Below are 27936 nucleotides of genomic sequence, written 5' to 3' on the forward strand. Positions count from 1 at the left end.
AGAGGGGGACTGGAGTAGCTGAGAGCCCCACCCCCCTCAGCTAGTGCTCCTGCCCTGCTCCCTACAGCGCCCCCTGCTGGGAGTGAAGGGCACAACCAGATTGATAGGTAAGCGTGTGCGTTGGAGGGGGCGGGGGTCCGTGTATTCTGGAGCTGAGCATTACAGTAGGATGCTCCGTTTTGGGATTAAGACTCTGGTATTGAGACTCATGAGACCTGGATTCGGCTCCTAGTCCCGCCGCCAGCTTCTGTGGGTTTGCAGTGCTCCCCTCTGGCCTGAGAGTCGCTGCCGTCCCCAGGCTTACCTGCCGTCCCGGTGAGCCGCTCCCCCCTCGGTCACCGTCTTGACGAAGATGCCGAGCTTCTCCAGGCCCATGTCCGCTCCGGCGCCCATCCCGATAATACTGATGCCCAGCCCCTCGGAGTCTGCAAGAGAGAGCGAGCCGGGGTCCTCACGGGGTCGCCTGGGCCGCCGCCGGGGGCCTCCGAGCCAGGCTGCCGCTCTCCCCTCTCTCCGGTCACCCCACCCACCACGCCCGGTGAACTGGGGCTGGCGAGCACCGGGGCAGCAGGGATGCACCCGCTGCGGGACGGGCAAAGGGGCCTGGCCCCGAGGGCTCCGGCGCTTGCCAGGTCCGCCCCCGGGGGCAGGAGGAAAGCGAGGAAGTCGCAGGAGAGAAGAACAGTGTTTGTTGCAGCGAGAGGCAGGGACAGATGGCAGCTAAATTACGGGCGGTAGCACGCGTGGGAGGGTGAGTGACTGTGTGAGAGAGAGGAAACCAAAGGAACGCGTCGGTGTGAAGGAGAGCGCCCAGGACGGGCAGTGCCAGATCACACCCGCCGGCACAGCAAAGCCCCATAGCCTGGCTTCCCTGCAAGATCAGAGTTTGGGGCCAGCTACCCTGGTTTCTCACCTTCTGAAATACTGGCTTAGAACCCAGGCCCGGCAGGGCAGCCTCATAGGGCTCTATTCCCCCTGGCCCTTGCCAGGTCTAGGTCCACCCTTTGTCTCTTTAGACTGTAGGGTTTTGGAGGCAGGGTCTGTCTCTCACTCTGGGTGTACGGGGCCCTGCCCAGTGGGGCCCTGATCTCCCTTGGGGCCTCCGGGTTCTACCGTAAGACACGTCACAACATTCCCTTTCGTAGCCCGACAGGATCCAAACACCGGCCCATCCAACCCAGTATCCTGCCTCCATTAGCAACCAGCGCCTGATGCTTCAGAGCGAGGCGAGATTTCCTGTCCCCTGTGCCTTGCCAGGATGCAAATCCCCAACCCCCAGGGGATCGGCTTATGTCCAGAAACACGTGGGTTAGTGCCCCTTGTGGCACGGATCTTAGCTACCGACCAGTGCTGCAAACATTCTCCACCCCTGCTAACCTGACCCCCTGTAGCCCAATGACACAGGTCCCTCCAGCCGGGGTGGCAGCATTTCCTCCAGCTGCTTGGTTCCCCCATGCGCCCCTTGCTGTGGACTGATTCCCCTAGGAGCCTCATCCCTTAGTCAAGCCCCCTCCAGCTTGTCTTCCTCCCAGGATCTTCCACACGTGAGTCCGACCCCAACCTCAAACCCTCTTCCCTGTCGATCCCTCCCAGGGCGAGCTCAGTGCTGAGAGGGGGAGGCACCGATGCACCACACACAGGCTTGCCAACGTGCTGCCTCTCTCCCGTTGAAAGCACCGCAGCATCCTGTTTGCGTTCATACCAGCTGCTGCCTGCTGGGCAGACGCCATCTCAGAGCTATCCTGGCCTGCTTCTCAGAGCATCCCACAGGGGCAGAGAGGAGAGCCTTTCACGAGTGCATTCACTTACACTCAGTGAGTGGGTGTGCACAGTATGCGTGTGAACTGGGGTGTGTATGCAGTGATATGTGTGTATGAGTGAGTGTGCAGAGTATGTCTGTTAACTGGGGGGTGCGTGTATGAGTGAGTGTTCAGGCTCTGTGTGTGTGTGTGTGTGTGTATGCAGGATATGTGTGTGAACTGGTGTGTGTGTGCAGTGGTGTGTGTGTATGAGTGACAGTCTAGGGTATCAAGTATCAGAGGGGTAGCCGTGTTAGTCTGGATCTGTAAAAGCAGCAAAGAGTCCTGTGGCACCTTATAGACTAACAGACGTTTTGCAGCATGAGCTTTCGTGGGTGAATACCCACTTTGTCGGATGCAAGTAGGGTATGTGTGTGAACTGGGAGTGTACAGTGGAATGTGTGCATGAGTGGGGTGCAGGCTATGTGTGTGAACCAGGGTGTATGAATGCATGCAAGTGTGTGTGGAGGGGTACATGTGCAGATTGGTGTGCAGCACAGGGGGGTATCTGTATTTGTGTGTACAGACGTTTGTTTCTGAATTAGTGTGTAAGGAGGTGTGTATGTGTGAATGCTCTGTGTGTGCACGCAGCCATGTGCATGTAAGGGTGGGTGTGAACTGGTGTGCAAGAATGTGTGTGTGTCCAGATGTGTGTGAATTGGTGTGTTGGGGTCTGTGTGTGTTTGAGAGAGCAATGAGTGTGCACGAGGATGGGATGGAGGCTGTCTCTGAGTCCCTGAATACTTTGGGTGCATGAAGGGAACAAGCGTGTGAGGTGAACACGTGAGAACTGCGAACAAGTGAGCAGCTTTGTGTGCGTGGGAGGGGTGAGGGGGTGGGGATGAGGGGGTGAGTGCAGGGAGGCTGAGTGTGCACGTGTGCACAAGGGGATGGGTCTGAGTGTATGTGGGATGAGTGTGTGAGGCTGTGTGTGCAACTGTGCAGGAGATGAATCAGTGAGTAGGTGGATAGATGAGTGTGCAAGTGTGTGGATGAATGTGCGAGTACAGGGTGGAGTGTGTGGATGAGTGTGCAAGTGCACGGGACAGTGTGTGTGTGAGAGAGTGTTCAAGTTCAGGGTGGAGTGTGTGTGTAAGTGTGCAGCTGCGTGGGGGGAGTGTTTGTGTGTCAGTGCCTGGGGAAGTGTGTGTATGAGTGTGCGAGTCCATGGGGGAGTGTGTATTTGAGTGTACAAGTGGAAGTGCATGTGGGGGATGAGTGTGTGAGGGATGATGTGCAAGTGTCTGGGTGTGTGAGGATAGGGGACAAGTGTGCATGTAGGGGGACAAGTGTGCATGTAGGGGGATGAGTGTGCAAGCAAACGGGAAGCAGAGGCCCGGGTGTGCCCCAGGTCAGATGGAGCGGCGGGAGGCTCACGCCCAGGCCCTTTCAATGCGGCTCCGGCCTGAACTGGGTCAGAAACAGCCCTGAGACTCGCCCTGCGCTGGCGCCTCCCCCCACAACCCCGGCCGGTGGAAGGGCTCCCCACCTACTCGCTCCCCACTGCGGCTATTCTCTGCACCCACGGGACGCCCCGGGCCCCCTCGACCTCTCCCCCCACCCTAGCCCCAGGGACAGGGTCACTGAGTATCCGGCCCTCAGCCTCCCCAGTGCCAGCAGGGAGAGCCCCCCCCGCGGCCCGGGCAGCGCCAGCCTCTGCCTTCCTCACCTTTCTCCAGCTCCACCGGGAAGAGGTCTAACCTCTCCACCCGCTTCTCCAGCTCGTACTCGGCCGAGGCAGCCATGGGGTCCACATCCTCGTTCCGGCGGTCGTAGTCCTCGTTGGAATAGGTGCTGAACACCTGCGGGGAGCCGAGGCGGGGGCGTTAGGGGTGCCTCCGGCGAGGGGGGAGCCGGGGAGGAGAGAGGACCCGGCACCCCCACGGGCAGGCGAGGGGATGGCTCCCTCTTCCCATACAGCCCTACAGCAGCTAAGCCTGTGGCCCCTGCTCCCAAGCTGGGGTGGCCCCATGGCCCCAGTGCCTCATCGCCCTGCAGAGGTGAAGGGCTCCCCCCAGTTACAAGGCCGGATGTGCCACCGGGACAACCTAGGGGCGGCTGGGCCTTGGGCTGTGGGGTTAGCTCCCGAATCCCTGTGTGGCCCCAGGCTGATCCCCCCACTTCTCGGCGCCCCGCCCGTAAGGACGGGGTTCTGTGAGGATCTCCGACGAGTGTGTCCCTTGCCAGAGCGCCTGCAGGGCCCCGCAGAGAGCCAGGCCCCGTAGTCTCTGCTGCCAGGAGCTTACAAGCTAACTGCACAAGGGCGACAAAGGGGGAACAGTGCCACTGAGAGACGGCCTGGGTCCTCAAAGCTATTCAGGCTCCTAATGCCCATTGGCACCCTGGAAATCAAGGGGAGTTAGGCGCCTGGATACAGTGGAGGACCTGGGCTGAAATGACTTGCCCAAGAGCAAGGCCTGGAATAGAACCCAGGTGTCCCGGTTCCTCCCCACCGGACCACCCTGCCTCAGCGCAACCCACATGCTGCCGGGGCGCCCAGAATGCGCCGGACTCAAAGCCCCGGGGCTCGGCTGCATTCACAGCGACCGAGCTCCCCGCTGCGAGCTGCCCCAAGGCTCCGGTTACCAAGAACCCGTGTAATCATGAATAAATGACAAGGTATTCTCCTCCCGGAAAGCCACCGGCCCCACGGCTGTAATTACAATGGGAATGGGATCGCCCGGCGGTAACGGGGGTGCGCCTCCTGCTGGGTCCCTGGGGGCACACGGCTGCCTGTCCCCTCCCGCCCCCCGGCACCGGGAGCCTGCCAGCCCCATGCCGCCCAGGGGTGGTGGTGCGTATGAATGAGCATGCAGGGCGCCTGTGTGCCCGCGGAGCGCGGCAGGCCAGGGCAGCGGCTGATTGGCTGTTGAGGGGGCAGCTGGGGTTTTGTCGGCAATGCCAGCAGGCGGATCAGGTTGCAACGTGGGGCCGCGCCGAGCTGCCGTACTCCCCGGGCCTTTCGCTCGCAGGCCCTGCCTGCGCCAAGCAAGGGCCCTGGCTCCTTCACCCGCAGCAGGGGCCTCGCCTGGCGTCCATCCCAGCAGGCTCTGGGTCCCCCCAGGTAGGGGAGCAAACAGCTGAGGGGAGACTAGAGAGGCCCATGCCCATGTGCAGATGGAACCCCTCACCCCCTTTAGCACAGGCACCCTGGCGCTCCAGCGGCCCACTAGCCTGAGCAGGTAGAAATCAAGCCTCCACCCACCTGTCCAGGCATTTCTACCGGTGTCGGGGGGTCCAAGCACCTGGGGACGTGCACCGAGTCCTTCCATTAAGGACCAAGGGGCTAAATCCACCCCCAATCCGCCCCCAATCTTCCGTCTCCACAGCCCCTGGCCCTAGAGGGAACTGTCATATAGGGAGGTGGGAATCCCACCTGCAAGTCCCACCCCAGCTTGCCTATGGGCCCTGATCCCGTTCTGTGGAGAAGACCTGGAGTAGGGGGTTTGGCTGGAACGGCTCCAAAGCAAACGTTTATCTCCTCCTCCGGGCTCCTAGTAATTCCCAGCCCCCACCCCCTCCTCTGGCACCACTCGGGGCTAACAAGGCCTGAAAGATTTCCATTAGCTGCCTTGGCATTGCCTCTGCCATTCTCCTGCCAGCTTCAAGTCCATTCCCGGATGCCAGCAGCACCCACGGCCGGGCCGGCCCTCGCTGACTCTGGCAACGGTGCCAGCTTGGAAGGCAGAGGCCCTTTCGCAAGCGTCACCTCGTCAAGTGGCCGATGAACTAAAAAAAATTATTACTTAACTTACAGTAGCACCTAGAGAGCCTGATGGAGACCAGATGCCCACCATGCCTGGAGCTGTACACACACTGAGCTCAGATCCCCACCGTGCTAGGAGCTGTACACACACTGAGCTCAGATCCCCACCGTGCTAGGAGCTGTACACACACAGATCAGATCCCCACCGTGCTAGGAGCTGTATGCACACACAGATCAGATCTCCACCGTGCTAGGAGCTGTATGCACACACTGAGCTCAGATCCCCACCGTGCTAGGAGCTGTACACACACTGAGCTCAGATCCCCACTGTGCTAGGAGCTGTACGCACACACAGATCAGATCCCCACTGTGCTAGGAGCTGTACGCACACACAGATCAGATCCCCACCATGCTAGGAGCTGTATGCACACACAGATCAGATCCTCACCATGTTAGCAGCTGTACGCACACCCAGATCAGATCCCCACCATGCTAGGAGCTGTACGCATACAGAGATCAGATCCCCACTGTGCTAGGAGCTGTACGCACACACAGATCAGATCCCCACCGTGCTAGGAGCTGTACGCACACCCAGATCAGATCCCCACCGTGCTAGGAGCTGTACGCACACACAGATCAGATCTCCACTGTGCTAGGAGCTGTATGCACACACAGATCAGATCTCCACTGTGCTAGGAGCTGTATGCACACACAGATCAGATCCCCACCGTGCTAGGAGCTGTGTACACACACAGATCAGATCCCCACCGTGCTAAGAACTGTACGCACACAGAGATCAGATCCCCACTGTGCTAGGAGCTGTACGCACACACAGATCAGATCCCCACCATGCTAGGAGCTGTATGCACACACAGATCAGATCCTCACCATGTTAGCAGCTGTACGCACACCCAGATCAGATCCCCACCATGCTAGGAGCTGTACGCATACAGAGATCAGATCCCCACTGTGCTAGGAGCTGTACGCACACACAGATCAGATCCCCACCGTGCTAGGAGCTGTACGCACACCCAGATCAGATCCCCACCGTGCTAGGAGCTGTACGCACACACAGATCAGATCCTCACCGTGTTAGCAGCTGTACGCACACCCAGATCAGATCCCCACCATGCTAGGAGCTGTACGCATACAGAGATCAGATCCCCACTGTGCTAGGAGCTGTACGCACACATAGATCAGATCCCCACTGAGCGGCTAACCCAGGTTGCCGGGTCTACACTGCTATTTTAATCCAAGTTAGCGAAGCCAAGTTCCGAACCCACCTTGGCTTTGCAGTGAAGCCCTATCCTCCAAGTAAAAAGCTGCCCTGGAGAAGCGCTGAGACTCTAAACGGACAAGACAGAAGGGAAGTGATTTCTCCAAAGCGGCTGAGCTGGTCAGCGATAGAGGTGGGACTAGAACCCAGCGTTAGGCCAGGACCCTGCTGGGTGGCACACCCCGAGTCCCCTGGGCGAGGCACTCTCTGTCCCTGTCTCTCCTGATGCAGCCTGGCTGCGTGGAGAACTTTCCTGACAAGTATCCTCCACACTCGTGGTGCCAAAGGTACCTAGAACATTGCCCAAGCCAGCCTGAGCTAAAAGACTCCTAGGTGACACCCAGTGTAGGGTACCCATGCCAGGGCTCTCTCTGAGATTAGGGTGCCAGGGAGCACCCACCCAGTGGGTCAGTTTCAAGCGGCTATCCCTGAATTACTACAACCCCCAGCATGTTTGACTTGGGGTCCTGTCTCCCCGGCAAGCTGATTGGTTCTCAGCCATGGCACCCAGAGGAGGTCCCTGCCCAGGGTGGTGCGTGGATGGGTGGCATGGGAGTGGGCAGAGGCCGTGGAGGAGCCAAGCTGGAGTGGAGTCAAGCGGAAGATGCTGACAGGGCAGGAGGAAGGGATGGAGGAGCTGGAAATGGGACCTTCCCTTGAAGTTAGATCTGGGGGTCAGGTTACGGGGTGGATCCCTCCTCCTGGAGGGGACCCCACGCTGCCTGAGCGGAGCTAGAAGGATGGCGGGGGACACACCGAGCAGGCATGTCATCCCCAGGCTTTGCAGGGGACGTGTGTGCTGGGGAGGCCCGGACGGTGGCAGGCGGACGGCCGCGCTGGCAGATTAATTAGCACCCTCCCGGGCTTCACGGGGGGAAGAGTTTTCACGCTTCGTTTCTCCTGCGACAGCCTGCGGGGCTCGATTACAGGCTGGAGCGAGCGTGAGAGACGAGAGGGGTGGGGAGAGCGCGGCGCCCGCCACCGTGAGACCCAGCGCCCCTGGGAGCTGCCGGCTGCTGGAGGGGGCGGGGGTGCCGGGAGCCGCGCAGGGCAGGCGGGGCGGGGGGCAGCTGTGGTGCGTGGGGCTCGACAGGGAGATGTGCACACTTGGGATTAGCGAGCTAGACAGAGGAAAAGCTGAGGCAGGCAGATCCATGGCCTGGTATTTACTCATCCAGAAAACTCTCTTTCCAATCCCAACGCATGGGCCTCTTCCCCTGGCCTGGGGATTTCCTGCTCTCAGCCTGGTACCCGGCACCTTCCCCTGGGCATGGCCCCGGCAGGGCACCTCTGGCAGGAGGACAACCCTGCCCCGCAGGGGTGCTGCTCCTCTCCGGAGAGAAGCAGGCCTGGCCGTTCCCCATGGCCAGGAAAGCCAGGAAGTAGGTCAGGGGGTCTCTGGCAGGGGGTCGCAGGGTTTGTCAGAGGCCGCAGGTTCGTACCCGGCCCGGCTCACTAGTGACTAGAAGTCGGGACCATCTGGCGGCTGATATGACACCAGTTGGCGTGGGAGCCTAGTCCTGAGTGGGGGAGGAGTCTGCAGCTCCAGGAAGAGGGCGCGCTGGGGAACAGCACGACGGGGGGGGGGGGGGGGTTACGCAGGGTCAGACGCCGCTGTTACGTCTCCTGGGTCAACGGAGCCCAGCCCAGAACCAGCCCCAGACACGCACCCTGTACAGCCCGGTCCAAAGCCAGGAGGAGAAGAATCAACAGCTTCCCGCCCCTCCCCCGGCCCCAATTAGCTAATGAACGAGAGCAGGACCCCAGCCTGTGGAGGCCCAACGCAGGCCCCGACCTGGGTCCTAGTGGGGCTCAAGTCTTGCTCCGTGTTACTCTCCCAAGTAACCCGAACAGAGCAGGACCACCGATGCCCTGATGAGTGCAGGAGACCTGCCACCCGCCAGGCCCCCTCTCCCACCAGGGGAAGATCCCCGGGCACTGCAGACCCTCCCTAGCCTGAGGATGTGAGAATCAAACCGAGCTGTACCAGCCGCCCAGCCCACACACAAGCTGCCAAGTATTCCCAGCTAGGGAGTTAGCGGCTCTCTGAGTGCTCCTGGTACAGCGCACGCAGGCGAGTCGTGCCTGGCAGCCATCTGAGGAAAGCACACGCATTCAGGCCAGGATTTCCCCATGCGTGCGTCCAGCAGGGAGCGCAGACTGGGGTCAGAACAGCAGCCGTTTCTACTAGGCTGCCTATCCCCCAGGAAGAACCGGAGCTGGATCTCTGTGCCCACCTGGAATGGACTCTGGGTGCAGCCCCCGCCCCCCCGGAAGAGATTTAGCAATGGAGTCTACCTCGGGCATGACCCTTCATCTGTGTGCACGTGCACATGTGTGTGTACACATGTTCACACGCGTGTACACATACCGAAATGTGCGTGTGCATAGAATCAGAGAAACATAGGACTGGCAGGGACTTCCAGAACTGCCCTAGGCAATTTATTCCAGTGCTTCACCACCCTGACAGGAAGTTTTTCCTAATGTCCAACCTAAACCTCCCTTGCTGCAGTTTAAGCCCATTGCTTCTTGTCCCGTCCTGAGAGGTTAAGCAGAACAATTTATAAATCTTCTCTTTATAACAATCTTTTGCGTACTTGAAAATCACTCTCACGTCCCCCCTCAGTCTTCTCTTTTCCAGCGCGCACAGTTTGTTTCAGTCTTTTCGAGTAAGTCGTATTTTCTAGGCCTTTAATCATTTTTGTTGCTCTCCTCTGGACTTCCTCCAATGTGTCCACCTCTTTCCCGAAGTGCGGTGCCCACACCTGGATACAACTACCCCAGCTGAGGCCTTATCAGTGCTGAGGAGAATGGAAGAATTCCTGCCCGTGGCTTGCTTACGACGTTCCTGCTAATACGCCCCGGGGATGATGTTTGCTTTTTTGGAAACAATATTACACTATTGACTCATATTTCATTTGTGGTCTGCTGTAATCTCAGATCCTTTCCGGCACTGCTCGTTCCTAGGCAGTCACTTCCCATTGTGTATCTGTGCCACTGATCCTTCCTGCAGGACTTTGCATTTGTCCTTACTGGATTGCATCCTCTTTATTTCAGTCCGTTTCTCCAGTTTGTCAGGCTCATTTTGAATTCTGATCCTGTCCTCCAAAGCGCTTGCATCCCCCTCCCAGCTCGGTATCATCCGCAAACTTTGTGTGTGTGCTCTCGTAAGCCAGTATTCAAATCATGTATGAAGATATTGAATAGAACCAGACTCAGGACAAACCCCTCCAATATGCCCCTCCAGCTTGACTGTGACCCATTGAGAACTACTCTCCCAGTACGATTTTCCAACCAGTTGTGCACTTGTGCAACTTATAGTAGGATCTTTTAGGCTAAGTTCCCCTCGTTTATTTCTGAGACGGTCATGTGAGACAGTCTCAAACAACACCGTGTTGCACGCAAGTACGTGTGTATTTGTGCACGTGTGAGTGGGCGTGCACACAGATGGGCAGGCCCATGCACCCGAGTATGCATGTAGTATGCGTACACTTGTGCACATATAGAAATGTGGGTGCACACGCACGGGCGCATACTCTCACGTGCACACACACACACACACACACGCTCGTGCCTGTACACATGTGTTTGCGTGTGCCTGGGCACATACACACACATGTCTGCTGGTACCTAGTGCATCATCCAGGAGGCGAGCCCAGCTCCCTGCGACCTGTGATTAAACAAGCAGAGCAGAGCCTCAGAACCTCCATTTGTTCCCTTCCCTCGCTGCATTCACAGACCCAGCTCTGCAGCTGTGGATTCCAACCGGCGAATCCATAGAGAGCAACCCCCCAACATCCGCTCAGAGGCGAGAGCGCTCGGATTCCCTTCTCTCTCACTGGCTGCCAGGACGCGGAGAAGCTCCATGCTCAGAGCACAGAGAGACCTTTATCTGCAGGGCTTTGGCAGGCGAAGGCCTCGGCCTGACGGCGCAATGGGCGCATGCGGCTGCAGGAGGCGCAGGATGGGGAAGGCGGCACGGAGGGGGTGAGTAGGTCTCCTGGCCGATGGACAGGGAGCATCTGCACGGTGCTGCTGACAGGGGAAGAAGGTTCCTCTGCAGAAGAGCATCCAGGACTAGGGACCGGGGTTAAAGCACTGTGAGTGAAGAGCAGGGCCCTAGCAAATTCACGGTCCGTTTTGGTCCATTTCACAGTCATGGAATTTAAAAAATCGTCCATTTCATTATTTCAGCTATTTCCATCTGAAATGTCACAGTGTTGTCACTGTGGGGGTCCCGACCCAAAAGGAGGTTGGGGTGGGGCAAGGTTATTGCAGCGGGGATCGCGGAATTGCCACTCTTACTTTGGCGTTGCTGCTGGCAGCAGCGCTGCCTTCAGAGCTGGGCAGTTGGAAAGCGGCGGCTGCTGGCCGGGAGCCCAGCTCTGAAGGCAAAGCCACCACCAGCAGCCGCGCAGAAAGAAGGAGGGCATGATATGGCATTGCCACCCTTACTTCTGCACTGCTGCCTGCAGAGCTGGACCTTGGGCCAGCAGATGCCACTCTCCGGCCGCCCAGCTCTGACGGCAGCGCAGAAGTAAGGGTGGCAATACCACAAGCCCCTTACAAACCTTGCGACCCCCCCGTGCCTCTCTTTTGGGTTGGGACCCCCAGTTTGAGAAAGGCTGGTCTCCCCTGTGAAATCTGTACAGTACAGGGTAAAAGTGCACAAAACCAGATTTCACGGCGGGAGACCGGATTTCACCGTCCGTGCCGCGTTTTTCACGGCCGTGCATTTGGTAGGGCCCTAGTGATGAGGTTCTCTGGATGCCGGCCGGAGCCCTGGTACCTTGCAGGGCCTAAGGCTACAACGCTCTGTGCAAAACCCAACCCCCACACTCCATATCTGGTGGCTTCTCTTGAAAGAAATCCAGGGGTCCCTCGCTGCCCTCTCCTCTGCCCAAACAGCTCGGCCAAATGCTCCCTACTTGTCCTTCCTCCACTCTCGGCCCTATTAGTCCCCTATGCCTGGGACCTCCTTCCCAGATACAGTCACAGCCAGGGGCAGCTCTATGTATTTTGCCGCCCCAAGCACGGCAGGCAGGCGGCTTTCGGCGGCACGCCTGCAGGAGGTCCGCTGGTAACACGGATTCGGCAGCACGCCTGCGGGAGGTCCGCTGGTAACACAGATTCGGCAGCACGCCTGCAGGAGGTCCGCTGGTAACGCGGATACGGTAGCATGCCTGTGGGAGGTCCGCTGGTAACGCGGATTCGGCAGCACGCCTGCGGGAGGTCCGCTGGTAACGCGGATTCGGCAGCACGCCTGCGGGAGGTCCGCTGGTAACACGGATTCGGCAGCACGCCTGCGGGAGGTCCGCTGGTAACACGGATTCGGCAGCACGCCTGCGGGAGGTCCGCTGGTAACGCAGATTCGGCAGCATGCCTACAGGAGGTCCGCTGGTAACGCGGATTCGGTAGCATGCCTGCGGGAGGTCCGCTGGTAACGCAGATTCGGCAGCACGCCTGCGGGAGGTCCGCTGGTAACACGGATTCGGCAGCACGCCTGCGGGAGGTCCGCTGGTAACGCGGATTCGGCAGCACGCCTGCGGGAGGTCCGCTGGTAACGCGGATTCGGCAGCACGCCTGCGGGAGGTCCGCTGGTAACGCGGATTCGGCAGCACGCCTGCGGGAGGTCCGCTGGTAACGCAGATTCGGCAGCACGCCTGCGGGAGGTCCGCTGGTAACGCAGATTCGGCAGCACGCCTGCGGGAGGTCCGCTGGTAACGCAGATTTGGCAGCACGCCTGCGGGAGGTCCGCTGGTCCCGCGCCTTTGGTGTACCTGCCGCCGAATTGCCGCCGAAGACGCGGGGCGGGTGGACCTCCTGCAGGCATGCCGCCGAAGGCAGCCTGACTGCCACCCTCACAGCGACCAGCTTGGTGCGCTGGTGCCTGGAGCCGTCCCTGGTCACAACCATGCCACCCTGTCCCGAAAACCCACTGCAGGGCTGGACTGCCCGGGCACTAGATCACATGGAATTGTTCTGTTTGTACCGCGGGGTCCTGGGTTCCGAGTCGCAGCAGTGATACAAACAATAAATACCGACCTGTGGGCTCTCCTTCTCCGCTCAGAGTGCTCAACCCTCTGCAGCAGGGACACGACTGCGGCGAGCCTAGCGCCCTCGAGGAGCTGTATGTGTTCTGCGCTGCCAAGGTCAAGCATTAAAAATCACGAGTCAGGCGCCAGCCCCCCAAAATCATGAGATGAAAAAAAGTCTCCTGTTTTTAAGGCAAATCCGATGCATTTTAGGTTCCTTTTGTCCACCTTCCGCCTTTCAGGCCTTTAGGTCTCACATTTTGAAGCTCTCTCAGCAACCACCAAGGTCTCCAGGTATCAAGAAAGGCTAAAAGCCAGAGCTCCTGCAGCTTGACCTAAAGTACTAGCCCCCCCTAGCCTGGGCTGTAACAGACTCAGATTCTCTGCAGATCAGGCACTGAGGCGGGGACCAGTAACACACATTGACCCATAGGTTACGCTAATAGGTCTACACGACCCATCAATTCACAGCAAGCTGGGGCGTGAATCTACCTTGCACTAGCCTACGGTGGACTGACCGACCGTGTAAATCCAGCTGATGTGCATTAATAGCTGGTTAATGTGCTTTGATTAGTCCCGTTTCAAAGAGGACTAGATCAAAGCGCATTAACGACTGTTAATGCACGTCAGGAGGGTCCACATGGACAGTTAGACCATGGCAGGCGAGTGCGGGGTAAATTCATACCCCAGTTTGCTGCAAACTAATTATGTGGCCTGGTCCACACTTGAAATGTAGAGCAAGTTAGCTCAGTGTGAAAAATTCACACCTCGAGGCGGTGTCGCTAAGATGAGGTAACCCAAGGTGTAGATGCGGCTAGGTTGATGGAAGAATTGGTCCGTGGCCCTAGCTACCGCTGCTTGGGGAAGTGGGATTACCCACACTGATGTAAACATCTCTTCCATCAATGCAGGAAGCGTCTACACTATGGTGCTACAGAGGCATAGCCGCAGCGCTGCACTGACTGTAGTGTAGACATAGCCGTGTAAACAAGCCCTAAAAACTTACTTGTTCATTTTTAAACGAAAAGGGAGGCTCTCGTGTAATCACATGAATCCAGGAGCTGGGGAATTACAAACACGCGGCTCCCTCCCCCAAATCACCAGACTCATGATCAAATCGCAAGAACTGGCAGCTCCATACGTAAGACCCAGCGAGAAGAAGCTGAGATCTGCCCATCTCCTTCAAGAGCTGGAGTGAGGGGCACAAAATTGACTGCGGCAGAGGTCTGCCTGGCAAGCTAACAGCCCGTGGGCAAGGGTGTCTTTGCCAGTCCATGCTGCTCCGCTACACTCACACCTCAAGACCAGTTGTAGCCTGAAGCCGCAAAGCCCTGGAGGCTTGCGGGGGGGAGGGAGGGGGAGACACTTCTTTCATGCTAGACGAAGGAAGGGGTCCAGCTTTTCTTGTAGCCCTTGTGCTGGTCAGTTTCCAGGCAGTCACCAGGGAAACCCGCAACAAACTGAGGAGACCATGGGGAGTACATTTTCTCTTTCGTTTTTGTGCAGCCGGTGCCAGAGCTGGGGGAGTGTGCAGAATAGGGGGGGGGGGGCGGGGCGGGGAACAGGCATCGTGCTCAGCCCAGACAGCAGCCGCCCAGAGAGGCAGAAGCACAAGGATCGGGTACGGGTGATGCAAGGATTACTCATGTGCAGATAAACGCAAGGATCATACCCAGCCCGGGATACATTCCACGCATGATCTTTGCAACATGCACACTGCATGCACGGCCCTTTCGACTTGTATAGCCCAGGGATGATCTTTTCCAGCTGGCAAATCCCATGCACGATCCTGGCCCCAGGCATGTCTTACCCTGCATGCATTTTTGCCAGAGTGGGAGCCCTTGATCTCTGTGCCTGTCAGAAACCTGGCCTTCCCAAGGTCACCCAGCCAGGCTAGAAAACTGCTTTGCTCTGCAGGAAGTTGCTTATTTTATCAAGGCTTTCGAAGATTTTGCGTCAGCGCAGAACTTGGTCCCGCCGCCTGCGGCTGGCCGTGTGGTTGTACAATGGAAAGGCTCGTTATAGACCTCTTTGGAGACCTTCACCCAATCCCCCCAACCGTCCCTGTCTCGCTTTATTCTAAGGAGGCCCCACACGGAACAGATGAGCTGAGCCGGACACACGTGCGCACACACACAACCAGGGAGAAAAGGGAGGGAAGGAGGATTTATAGGCCAATAACACCCTCCCCCCAGACAATAGGCCGGAGGAGGCATTGATCCCACCAGCTGTTCAAAGCTGGAAGAAAAAAGCAAAGACACTCACTGGAGCTGGGCTTGTATGTTCGTCTAATACAGGAAATCCCAGGTCCCATTAACTCTCATCATGGGGCAGCTTCTGCATGGGGCATCTGCTGTCCTTTGGGAGATCAGAGGGGCACCCCTGAAGCGGGAAGCTAACAGCGCCAGGGGAGGGGGTAGCAGATGTCCCTGTTTGGGGGTGAGCTGACCTACCTGGCACCATCAGGGCCTGGGGGGGGGGACAAGTGGGGCAATTTGCCCCAGGCCCCGGGCCCCACAGGGGCCCCGCAAGCCCTGGCCCGGCGGCGGTCTGGGTCTTCGGCCGGCATTTCAGCGGCGGGGGGCCCTTCAGTCGCTCCGGGTCTTCGGTGGCATTTCGGCGGCAGGGGGCCCTTCAGTCGCTCCGGGTCTTCGGTGGCATTTCGGCGGCAGGGGGCCCTTCAGTCGCTCCGGGTCTTCGGCAGGATTTCGGCAGCGGGGGGCCCTTCAGTGCTGCCAAAGACGCGGAGCGACTGAAGCCCCCCCCTCCCCCGAAATGCTGCCGAAGACCTGGACGGCCGCCAGGTGAGTACAAGCGCCACAGCTCCCCCACTTTGACCCAAGCCCCCTGAATCCTCTGGGCGGCCCTGGGCACCATGACGCAGTTGGCTCTCTCCCGGTGGGGGTCATACAGACTCACCTCACTGCTCCCCCACACACACACACACACTCCCATCCCTGCCGGAGCCCTGAGGCCATCCTGCCCCACCCACACAACAGCGAGATCCTCAGCTGACGTGCAACTCGGCCAGGCACCAAGGCCGCCCGATGGCACCAGTGGAGGATCTGCCACCATGTTTCCACTCGTAAGGCCCCTAAGGGCTCCCAACGGGTCATGCCCCCCCAAACTCATCAGGGCTTCAATGGAGGGGGAACAGGGGGTCAGTTCCCCTTTGGCTCCAGACTGGAGCTGGGAGGGCGGGTATCACATTGCAGCCCATTCCCTTGCCCGGCCACCTCCACCATGACGAAAGGGCGGCCAGGCCAAGCTTGCAGTCCTGCCGGCCCCGCTGCTAAGGAGGGATAGAGCAGCCCCACCATCAGGCGGGCGACTTCCTCTTCCACTCCCGCTGCGGCACTGCTGGCCCGGCTGCCTCTGCAGCACCCCCGTAAGCAAGACCCGCAGGCCTGGGGCCTGCACGGCTAACCACCCCCTCCTTTCCGTTCAGCGCGGCTTTAGGCTAAGGGACCGGGCAGCTGCCAGGGTCAGCTCTGCAGAGCAAGGGGGGCAGCAGCCCGCTCCCCTCCTTGCAAGACCCGCGCAGACATTCTAATGCTCCCCACGCCAGGGCAAAGGCTGCACCAGCCGCCTCTCTGGTGGCCCGGGAACAGTCCACATTCCCCCCTCGGGGTCCTCCAGGCCGCGCACATTCAGCTGGCTGGGAACGCAGGCGGAGCAGATGGCTCATCAAGAGGCAGCAGGGGCCACCCCAGCCACGCTCTCAGATAAAGCATCTCCCGCTCCCGGAGAGAGGATTACAGCCATAAGGGGCTAGGGGGAGAAGGGATAACACCACTCGGCTAAACCCTCCGGACGAAAGAGTATTAGGGATCAGTGTCGTGGGCTATACAGCAAAGCCCTGTGATACCCAGCACATGTAGCAACCAACACAACGGCTGTAACGCCAGCCCTTCCACCCGGCTGGCTGGCTGGCTGGCTGCATTCCCCGCAGCTGGCGAGGACGGCCAGAGAGTTAACTCCCCGAGCATTCATCCACCGAGCGAAAGGACTGCCCGGCGGTTAGGGCACTAGCTCGGGACTTGGGAAACCAGCCTTCAGCTCCCTCCTCTGCCACAGGCTTCCTGGGCGACCTTGGGCAAGTCCCCTAGACTGTTTTCTAGGCGGGGAGGTGTTGCTGCGTTCAGTGTCCCAACACCCAACTGATTTAGGAGCCCGAGTTTCATTTTCAAACGGGATTCAGGCACTTGGGAGCCTAAATCCCCTCAAGTTTCAATGGGTGTTTGGCGCACGGGTGCCTAAATCCCTTCTGAAAATGGGACTTGGGCTCCTAAATCAGTTAGGCGTTGCAACACCGAGATACCTCGAACAATCCGGGCGGGCCTCGGCGTCTCAGTTTCTCCTGCATCAAATGGCGAGACCAGCGCTGCCCAGCCTCCTGGGGGAGCTCGAGAGGCGCTCAGATGCCCTGGGAAAGGTGGTTATATAGGAGATGGCCAGGCTGGGGGATGATCACGGGCTTACAGAGCTCGTGGCTTGCCTCCGAGGCCACCATGATCCCCCTCTGGAGAGGGAGGCCTGAGGCTTCTCTCTTGGGCTCCTGGTCCTGTTGCACATGGGCCTGCTTGCAAACCAGAGCCCTTTCCCCAATCAGCCCGCTCCCCTGGACGGTTCTGAACCCAATTCCCTACCTGTGGATTATTCCGATCCCTGCTAGCTGCACAGCGGTGCCTCGCCCACCCCCTCAGAGCCTGTGCAAACATCCGCCCGGTAAGCCCCGGGCAGGCAGGGCAGAGACATTCCCTCCCACTTTACAGAGAGCCAGGGCCTCGCTCCACGTCCCGCAGCGGATCAGGGCCACAGGAGGGACTAGAACCTTGGCTGCGATTTTCAAAGGCGCCAAAGGGACGTCAGCATCCAAATCCCACCAAAATTCAATGGCAGCCGGGGGCCCTACGCCCCGAGGCCTTTGTGCAGATCTCAGCCCACTACCCTCTGCAGGCGGAGCTGCACCAGCTGCAGACACCGAGAAATGATCTCCCCAACCCCCCGCAGCGCTTCCAAACCAACGAAGGGCATAAGAACAGAAGAACAGCCAGACCAGGTCAGACCAAAGGTCCATCCAGCCCAGTATCCTGCCTACCGACAGTGGCCAATGCCAGGTGCCCCAGAGGGAGTGAACCTAACAGGTAATGATCAAGTGATCTCTCTCTTGCCTTCATCTCCACCCTCTGACAAACAGAGGCGAGGGACACTATTCCTTACCCATCCTGGCTAATAGCCATGAAAGGACTTAACCTCCATGAATGTATCTAGTTCTCTTTTAAACCCTGTTATAGTCCCAGCCTTCACAACCTCCTCAGGCAAGGAGCTCCACAGGTTGACTGTGCGTGACACAAAGGGATGCATTGAGGCCTAGTTGACAAGATGCTGGCCCAAGGGCCATGGTTTGAGCACCCTCCAGCACGCTCTGGGATGTTGCCCAAATATCTGACAGCAGCCGCTCGGTCCATGTCCCGTCCGGATGGGTTAATACTGAGCTGGAGGCTGTTGGACGGTAATGGCCAGGGACTTCGTTTTCTCTGGGTTAATAACCAGACCAATACATGCTGCCGCTTGCCCAAGGAGATCGGCCAACAAGACATCGTAGGAAGTGGCGCGTGCTGCTGCGTTTTGGGCCCTTGTGCAGCCGCTGCAGGGCCGTCATGACCTCAAGCTTCCTGTGAAGCTGCAGATCCCTGGAACCAGGGTTATACCAGCTCTGCCGTGCGGAAGCACGAGGCGGGCGCGGAGGAAAGCGGAGGCGCACCGGCTCGGTGCTCGTCGTCTCCGTCAGCGGCTCCAGATCACGTGGCAGGAGGAGATCAGGAATGAGGACATGCAAAGCTGAACCCGCCAGCCACCTCCATCAGCACTGGTTCGGGTTGGGCGGCTTTCTGGAGATGGAAGACCAACGAACCCCAAAGCGTGTGCCCCAAGGAACGCCGCTGCACTGGCCATCACGTGGGTGCCAAAAGCTTTGGTGGTGAGGCACAGCTGCTCGCGATGGACGTTGCGCCGAGGCAGGGCGGCCTCATTCCGGCATAGAAGGGGTTATTCACCCTGTTGGACCCAGTTCGCCCTGTCCCTTCCCCCAGTTCCTGTGGGGACAGGGCAGGAGGGATAAGGGCTGGGGCCAGAGCAGGGAAGGAGCCAGACGTCCCTTGCAGGGAGCCGAGCCACCCACGGAGCCCACGACCAGCTGCCGCGGGTGAGGATGCTCCTTAGCCAGCTTGGAGGACAGGCCAGCTGCAGCTGAGGGATCCAGAGAGGGAGCGCAGGGGGAGCCGTTCAGAGCGGAGACAGGGAACCAGGCCCCAGCGGCCACGGAGCAACCCAGCCGGACGCTGGCAGGAAGCAGCCCAGGGAGATGAGACATCAGGCCTGTTGTGTTGCCGGGAGGCGAGGCTGCGACTTCCCGTTTCCTTGACAACCCAGCAACAGGAACACCCCTCGCCTGGACCCCTGACTATTTACTGGTTTAACCCTCAGGCTGGACCCCCGACCCCCCAGCTTCTCACTGGCCCAGCCCTCAGCCAGGAGGCCTGAGCTACCCCGTGCCCAGCGGCTAGGCTGCGACCCAGGACGACTGATCACCCCACTCGGCGCCAGCACCAATTCCCCGCCGCCGTCAAAGGGGGCCCCCTGCAGGAGACCCCGGGAACATTACAGACATAACTAGCGTCTACAATCACCTTGCCAGAGATCGATAGGGGCAAGGAAGCCGCCTCCCTTTGGGATTTGCCAAGATGATGGCGGCTGAGCGACTGTTAGGACTGGTGGGGGTACATAACAGAGTTTTAACCCTGCCTCTCTGGTGACTTTGAGCAAATGGGTTGAGCACCTCCCTGCCTCAGTTTCCCCATCAGTAAGGTGGATGTCTGCCTCCTCTGTGAGGGGCTTGAAGACACCATTCCTTGAAGATGCGTGGATGGAAAAGGCTGTTATTTATGACGATGCTCCTGGCCTTTCGAATGCACAGATTCACGATTCCGAACCCGACAGCGTATCAGCCTCTGCGCCCCAACCCAGTTCCCTTCCCAGGCAGAAACTGGACCCAAGCCCAGCCCTCCCAGCTGTCTGCGCTCTAGCCAAAAGCCCCACCCCCTGTCAACTGCACCCCCACATGTTTGCTGAGCAGCCCTCCCTGCTCAGCAGCCCCTCTCCACGTCTGAGCACACGCTGCCTTCTGCTGTGGGGCGGGGGCCAGGACTTGTGGCAGGAGGCTCTGTGCAGAGTACCAAGGGGCACTGCCAACTCTCTCCTTGCAGACAGCTTCTGTGCACATGGAGCAGATCATCCCATCGCCTCGGCTCCTGCTGCTCCCTTCACGGTAGGTATTCTAGGTATTTGGGTTGTCTGGGGAGGAAGCTGTTTGGAATGAAGCTCCCTGGGGCATTGCGTGTGGCAGAGAGAAAAACACGCCATGCCAGCTGATCGGAACATTCCACCACCTCGGAACATGCCCGACAAGCCCTCGCCTTCTCCCCACTCGGCCCAAACAAGCTCCAACAGCCCATCCATGTAACGAGTGAGCAATGCAACGTCAGTCAGCTGCAGAGGGCTCGTCTCACATCCAGTCCTCTTGGGCGGGGGGCACAGTAGAGGAACAGCCCCCACCCCCCGCTCTGTGGCCTACATGCTACTGGTCAGTGAATATTACAGGTGCCTCGCTGTGCCGCTCCACAGATATAAGAGTGGCCCAGCAGCAGCTCGGGACCAGCTAACGCCTCTCCTGCAGCTAGCTCTGGAGGTGCCCATTCAAACCTCCGTGTTGGCCAAGATGGCGGCTGCTGCATTTCCATACAGCCTGCCCCATTCGACGCTGCTCTCTGGGAGCCGACGACAGCGGAGGTTGGGGTGCGTGGAACCCATGCTCCAGGAGGGGAGGGCCTGCTTCCCCAGGCTTGTTTTACAACGGGGCCATGCTCAGAAAGCGGACAAGCTCCTCCCTCGGCAACGTGCGGACTCTGTCGGCGCAATCGGCGCGGCAGCCGGATTCTCTCTGCCCTATCGTCCCCAAGGGCAGGGGCTCCCGTTAGCAGGAGGGGAGCACACCCAGCCAGGGGGCTCAGTCCTTGAGTGGGGGACTGCAGGGCTGGCAGGTGGCAGAGCTTCTTCGCCACAAGCGAAGGCGCGATCGTAGCCCGGGCAGGCTCCAGCTTTACCATCTAGCTCGCTATCGTGGGTAACAGTAGCAGCGAAAGCCAGACGCCGCAGGGCCAGCCGGCTGGGGCCTTGGTACGTCCTCACTGTGCCATGGGCAAAGACCAGAGGGCAGGTGGGATTAGCACTCGTCTCTGCCACTAACTTGGGCCAGACATTTCCTCTGTCTGTGCCTCTGTTTCTCCTCCCACCCATCCTTGGGCTGGCCTGGTTAGATTGACAAGCTCCTTGAGGCAGGAATGGTATGTACAGAGCCTAGCACAACGGGGCCTCTAGAAGTACCATAATATACAGAATAGCAACTCCACTGGATTGTATGTTTCCAGCCGGGTCCTGATCTCCCTCATTGGTATGAAGGGGAGTTATGGTGCTGGTCTCTGTGATCAGAGGCGAGGGTGCTGTGTCCACATATGATGCCCCTGGTGTGATAACATAAAGAAGCAGTCGGCGGGGAGGGACTACCCGGCGCGAGAAGGTCTGGGAATGACAGGAGGAAGATGCATCCCCTCACTCCCATTCCCCATGGGGGGCTTGCCCATACATTAGGGGTCCCAGCCACCTGGGGGGCCTGGCAGGGGAGAGCATTTTAGAGGTGTGTTGCTACGGCAGAAAGTCCAGCCTAGCCCAGCTCCCAGCGTGAGAGGGAATCCAGGCCCGGAATTCATCCTCCCTCCATATTGGCTGAAGGACGCCCTCCCGATTCGAAATGCGCCACTCCCCCCACACCAACGAGAAAACAAACACACCAGCTAACTGTTTAGGCAGGCCCTACAATAATACCTGCCCGGCGCTCCTAAGCTCCCTCTGCTGTCTGTGCGGTACAATTTCAACAGGCTTTAAAATACAGCACTGGGCCCCTCCCCGCAATCACAGCCCTCAGGCCTCGTTTCCAAGGGCTCTGCACCACAACCGGGGACTGATTTTCCAAAGAACCCCATGCCCGTTGAGGCCCCTAAAGGGCCAGGTTTTCCCCAGGGGCTCTAGCGGTGACACCAGTGGCTAGATGGTCACAGGATCCCAGCACCCTCCATGGTGCACTCTTCCGAAGCCCCCGGCTGCTTCGGCGTCCGGGGAGGAGCGGGCCTCTTCGACCCGTTCCTCAAACGCAGCCCGCCAGTGCCCCGGCCCCGGCACGCCCCAGGTGCAGAGAGAAGTGATCCAGCTGACTCGGCAACGGAATCGGGGACGCGGCTCTATAAATAACCGAACTCAGAGACAAAGCAATTGCTGCTTCTCCAGTCAAGGGGAATACAAGTGCGAGCAAGTCGCGAATGCCCAGAAATAGCGGCCCGGCCCCTGGGAGTTCCTCATCCCCCCTGGGCATCGCCACTCCGCTTCACGGCATCACAAGCCCCCGGCCATGCCCCGGCACTGGGATCATTAGCAATGTGGCAGGAAGGTGGTGTGCCGCAGCTTCCCGGCTTTGGCTGGCCCCCGGTGGCACTGATGTCCTCCCTGCCAGCCCCGGTGACAGCTCTGAATGGCTGGTGGCCCGGCTACCGCCTCTCAGACTGAGTCCAACACCCGTTTGCTCCTCTGCCCCGGGTCAGCCGGCACAGGCGGCTCCTGGGTCCATCTACAATCGGGAGCCCGTCTGGGCCCTGCCTGCTCCGCCATGGTCCCCGCGTGGGGATGTGGGGCATGGTAACTTCCCTGCCAGCTGACAGCAGTGGCCCCCTGCGTCCCTTTGCCAGGCCACCCAGGCATCTCCCGCCATCTGTGTGTCCCCCTCACCCCAGGCACCATGTATGTGTCTGCCCCAGATCGCTGGCACAGCCGCCCCTCCCCCCCCTCCTCTCCCCATCCCAGGCTCTCCCCTGCCGTCCGGCTCGGGGTGAATCTACAGGAGGGCCGGTCCCGCTTGCTCAGAGGCTGTGACGATAAAGCCGGCACATCTCGCGGGGGTGAGACTTCCTCTTTCTCACTTCTGCTGCACCCGGGCGCCGGGGGGGGGGGATGACAGTCCAGAGATCAGCAGAGTCCTGATGCCGGGCACCCTGCCACTCTTTCCCCGCCCCCACACCCCTTCACGGGACAGCTCTGCCTTGGAGCTCCTTCTCCTCTGGGGACCCCCCAGCCCCCTGCAGTCCCCCCCACAGGGGAAGAGGAGTACGTACTGCACCACTGCCTGTTAGCTCAGGGACATGACCAATGGCTGGCCCTTCCTCCCAAGAGAGCCCATGCGGAGACCTGCCAAACAATGGATGAGAGGCAGCTGTAGGCCAGTGGAGCGATAGGCAGTCCTGTGCAGAGGACAGAGCACTGGACTGGGGCCCAGGAGACCTGGCTTTGCCACAGACTTACTGGGTGACCCTTGGGCAAGTCTGTTTCCCTTTGGCCGGTCTGTTTAGATGGTGAGCTCTTGAGGGCAAGGACTATGCCTCTGTATGCCCAGCGCCTGGCGCAACGGGGCCCTGATCTCAGTCAGGGCCTTCATTCGCGATGCTCCGGCAGCTCCGCACTGGGAGAAGGGGTTTTACAGAGATCGCTGTCCCCGTAAGGCCAGCGATGGGAGAAGAGCCCAGTCCACCCCGGGACACTCATCACAGGAGAAGAAGGGCTCAATCCAGAATCACCGCCCACAAGGCCAAGACAACCCACCGCTGCTCAGCCCAGCAGCCGTACGCTCCCCGCCTCCTACCCCGACAGGCCACTAAGGAAACCCAGCAGGGCTCATCTGCATCCAGTTCTTCTCCCGGCCACGGCGCACCACACGAGCAAAGTCTTAATGTGCTTCCTAGTTTATTCCTCTAACTGGGCAAATCTCCCACTCTCCTGCTATGGCCACACGCCCCCAGGATGACAGCAATGAGTCCTGCTCTGGCTCCTGCCACCCAAATGTTAACAAGCCCAGCCTCCAACCCTGCAGGGGGCCCGGTCAGCCAGACGGCCTGTGCTCTGCAAGTAGGGAAACTGAGGCACGGAGACAGGAGTGACTCACCCAAGATCGCCCAGCGAGTCAATGGCAGAGCTGGGCATGGAACCTGACTCTCCTGACATCCAACCATCTGCTTTAGTGGAAGGTCCCTCTGCCCCGCAGCCTTACCTCCCCCGCCAGGCGCACCAACCCATGGGGCTGCCTATGGATAACAGCACTGCCCGGCTCCTGCCAGCAAGTCTCTCGCGGCCCGATTCCCAGATCCTCAGAGTCAGACTCAGCCTGGAATGGCTCACGCGCCAGCCGCGCACTGATCCCCAGCTCACTCCAGGAGCAAGGGGTTGGGTGGGGGAGCAGGCGCACCCCAGGCCAACGGTCTGCAGAGAAAGTCACCCCCCACCACTTCATCAGCTGCGCAACCATAGCTGGGGGCATGGGAGTGGCTGCTGTGATAATGCACCTATTCCTGGGGGATCCACCAGCGGTAGGGCTCCCATCCCTTGGATCTAGGGTGGGTGCAGAGGGTCGGTTACGCACCGCAGTGGCGAGGGCACTGGACCAGGGCGCCGGCCGATATGCACCCACATCCATCCACGCCAAGCGAGCCCTCCTGGCTCCCATTCCCAAATCACAGACACTGGGCCAAATGCTACCCCTGGTGTAACTCCAGAGAGGAATCTGGGGTGATTGTGGCCTCTTCTCGCAGGCCCCCAAAGGGGCAGAGGAGCAGCGTGGGGGGGGGCAAACCCAGATGCCAATGGAAAGACCTCCCCTGAGGTAGGATCAGACAGCTGGTATCCTCCCTTCACCCTCCTCGCCAGCTTCATGATCTCATCCTTATCCTGAGGCTGTCCAGCCCTGAGAGAAGCCAGGCTCCTGGGATACACAACAGACTCAGAGGGCCCCGTACCCAGAGATATCCAGGATGTTCTCCTGCCCCACACTGCTGAGACCCCTTCTCGAGCCAGCAACCCGCCCGCCCCATGCCACAGACCTGCCCACAATACCAGGGGGGCAGCCTCATCTGGCCTGCAGAGAATCCAGCAGCCTCGGCAGCTGCTCAGGCCTGGCTTGGCTTTGGGCTCCGGGCAGGCAGGTGGTGTCTGAAACCAGTCTGCGCTCGGCCAGTGGAAGAGGAAGGCGGGTTCTGCTTTCTCCACCAAACCGGGGTGGGGGGGGGGACCCACACCCTGCCCCACGGTCCTGCCTAGCCCTTGATAGCCCCTTGGCACTTCTCACCCCAGCGAGGAGTTGGATCTGCTGCACCTGATCAATATTTTCGCCCACCCCCAGCCCCGCACTAGTGTGTACTGGGTGGATGCTGTCCAGCCACCCCAGCAGTGGCTGCATTTCACGGGTGCCGGCGCACAGACATCACGTTGGCACAGATAGCATGGCACCCTGAGAGTCCGATATAAATGGCATCCCACCCCAGCTGGACCAATGCTACCTGGGGGCGACGGCATCACAATCTGGAAAAATCCCCAGGCAGGGAGCTACCAGGTGGCAGGGGAGGGAGGCAGTGCCTGGGGACTGCTGGGTTCTGATCCCAGCTCTGACACTTCCTCGCCACGTGCCCCAGGGTGGCAATGACACCCCCGCCTAGAATTGTTCGCACCTCCCCGCGGGCGCCGAGGCGGCTCCATTGGCTGGCGCGCCCGGCCCGTTATCCCCACCCTGGCGAGGCGCGGGGACGCCCGGCGGCCTACCTGGATGGGAGCCGTGCTGAACTGGATCTTGCGGTTGGGAGCCAGCTCCTCCTCCTCCGACAGCCCGGGGATCTCCACGCAGCTCGACTCGGGCTCGTACAGCCCGTCGGCCTCCTCGTCCTCGTCCAGCCCGCTCCCCCCTGAGTCCTCCCCCAGCCCGCTGTACGCACTGATGTCCACCAGGTCGGCCTCCGAGAAGTCCTCCTTCTTGGACTCATCGCCCAGGTCGGCCTCCTCCTGCCCCTCGGCCTTGCCCTCCTCCTCGGGGTAGGCGTCCACTTCCGGGGCCTGCCCGGGTTTCTCCGCAGCCAGGCCGCCGTTCTCCAAGGCCGCATGCACCGTCACCTCGGCCTGGATCACCTCGGCCCTCTCGGGCCCAGACGCGAAGCTCTTGCTCTTGTCCTGCTCGGCCGCCGTCTCCTCCGCCTGCTCGGCGGCCTCGAACTCCTGCTCCGAATCGCCGCTCTCCTCCACCTCCACCGGCTTGATCTTCCGCACCTCCTGGACGCTCTGGGCCCGTGGGCCCATGGCGTCCTTCTCGCCTGGCCTGGGCGCGACCGGTTTGGCTTGGGCCTTGTCGCCCTCAAGCTGCCTGGCTCTCAGTTGGAGAGCCGGCCCGTCGCCCACCCTGGCTTCCGCCTTGCCCCCTTCTGGGCCCTGGAGGAAGACCCGGGACCTCTTGCTGACGATCTTGGAGTTGAGGGGCCCGACTTTGCTGGGGGTTTTGTGCAGGTTGTTCCTCAGGTCGGCCTTCTCGAAGACGGCGCTGAGCTGGCTGACGGTGGGCGACACGGCCTCCGTGTCCAGCTTGTCCAGGGACTCCGTGCTGCCGTTGAACCTCACCACCACGTCCAGCTTCCTGTCCTGGAAGCCGGCCCTCTCCTTCCTCAGCAGGAGCTTGTTGGTGGTCTCCTTCTCCTGAAGGCTCCGCTCGAAGATCTTCCGGGTCTCCTGGAGCTTGGAGACCGGCTTGTCGGGCTTGGAGTCGAAGCGGCTCACCCTCTCCGACACGCTGGTCCCCAGCTTCAGCAGCGCGCTGTGGTCCACGTTCTCGTTCAGGCTGCTGGCCCTGGGCAAGGAGAGCCGGACGGGCTTCTCCTTCACCTTGGCCAGGTCGCAGGTGCCCTCGCCCGGCGGGGCGGTCCCCATCTGCAGGAACATGTTCTTGATCCGGTGCACGTTGGAGCCATACTTCTTGTTCCTGGCCTTCTTGGCTTCTTCGCTCTCGGCGGCCCCAAGGGCATCCTTTGTGGCTCGGAGGGCCTGGATCCCCGCTTCGTAGGCGTTCCTGTGGGGAGAGGCGCTTCTCAGGCTGCCGCTGCTGCTGTTGCCAGGGCTGGCGGTGTGGGGCTCCGTCTTCATCATGGTTCAGCGAGGAGCCTTCTCCGGTCGCCCACACCTCATAGCCTGGCTGGGCCTCCTCTGGCTGGCTCCTCTTCCCCACAATGGCTCTCCCTGCCCGCCGGCTCACATCCCCAGTGGAGCCCCCCTAGTGTAGGCAGGGGCTACGCCGCACAGCTGGCATTGTGCAGGCGAAAGGGGAGCAGGGTGGCGAGGAGGCAGGGCTGGTCGGTCCACAGCTTGGCAGGCAGAGCAGAGGCGCTGGATCTCCTAAGGGATCGGCTCAGGCCATTGCCAGCCGGGGGGGGATCGGATTCCCTCCCCCGCCCCTCGCCCCTTCTCCTCCTCCTCTTCTTCCTCCCTCTCTCTTTCTGCGCCTGAATGGCTGGTGATGGAGACCGAAGGCTCCAGCTCTTCTGCAATCAGCACAGCCTACCGCCCCGGCCTAGGCTCCCTCTGGGTCTTAGAGGGATCACACAGGCCCTTCTCTTCTTCCCCGCCTAAAGGAAGCAACAGGGCCATGCGTCCCCTGCAAAACCCCAAAGCCACTGAGCTAATCACCCCAGTAGGAGGGGGCCGGGACAACAAAAGCCCCCCCCCCAGCTCTGCCATCGACTTATGAAAAACAGCGACAAACTCCGTAACTCGACTCAGCCCCCTCTGGTGCTGCCTGTCACAGGGGGCCAGATCCGCTCGTCCCACTCCCAGCCAGTTACCACGTCCCCCTTTGGCTGCCCCCGACCCCGTCCCGCCCTCCGTGGCACGAAGGCTCATTCGCTCTCAGCCTAGCTCCGGGCCAAGGCACGAGGCAGAGTCCTTGCCCGTTTGCAGCAGATGTGCTGTCCCGCGGGCCTGGCCTTGCGCTAAGCGGAGGCGTCCCCTTTTCCCCGGTGATCTGGGGGACCCCTGCTGGGAGGGGGGCTGGGGGCAGCGCTTCAAGGGGTCAGAAAAAGGGGTGTGTGGGCGGGGGGGGTACTATCATAATTGGGGAATAGCAGCTTTGGTGGGGGAAGGCTTCAGGTGCACCCC

The 27936-nt window shown here is 60.2% G+C and overlaps 1 protein-coding gene across 1 annotated transcript in view; it reads right to left on the bottom strand.

The window, feature by feature from the left end:
* The window catches only part of PPP1R9B (protein phosphatase 1 regulatory subunit 9B), an 83903-nt gene extending 56586 nt beyond the window's left edge, over positions 1–27317 (bottom strand). The window contains exons 1-3 of the mRNA XM_044999939.1: positions 25567–27317; positions 3469–3601; positions 305–425 (exon numbers count right to left, since the gene is read on the bottom strand). Coding sequence (XP_044855874.1) covers positions 305–425; positions 3469–3601; positions 25567–26931 — 1619 coding nt within the window. The 5' untranslated portion in view covers positions 26932–27317. The remainder of the gene's footprint in view (positions 1–304; positions 426–3468; positions 3602–25566) is intronic.
* Between the last annotated feature and the right edge of the window lie 619 nt (positions 27318–27936).

The sequence above is a fragment of the Mauremys mutica genome, chromosome 25 (genome assembly GCF_020497125.1).
Source record: "Mauremys mutica isolate MM-2020 ecotype Southern chromosome 25, ASM2049712v1, whole genome shotgun sequence".
Lineage (NCBI taxonomy): Eukaryota > Metazoa > Chordata > Testudines > Geoemydidae > Mauremys > Mauremys mutica.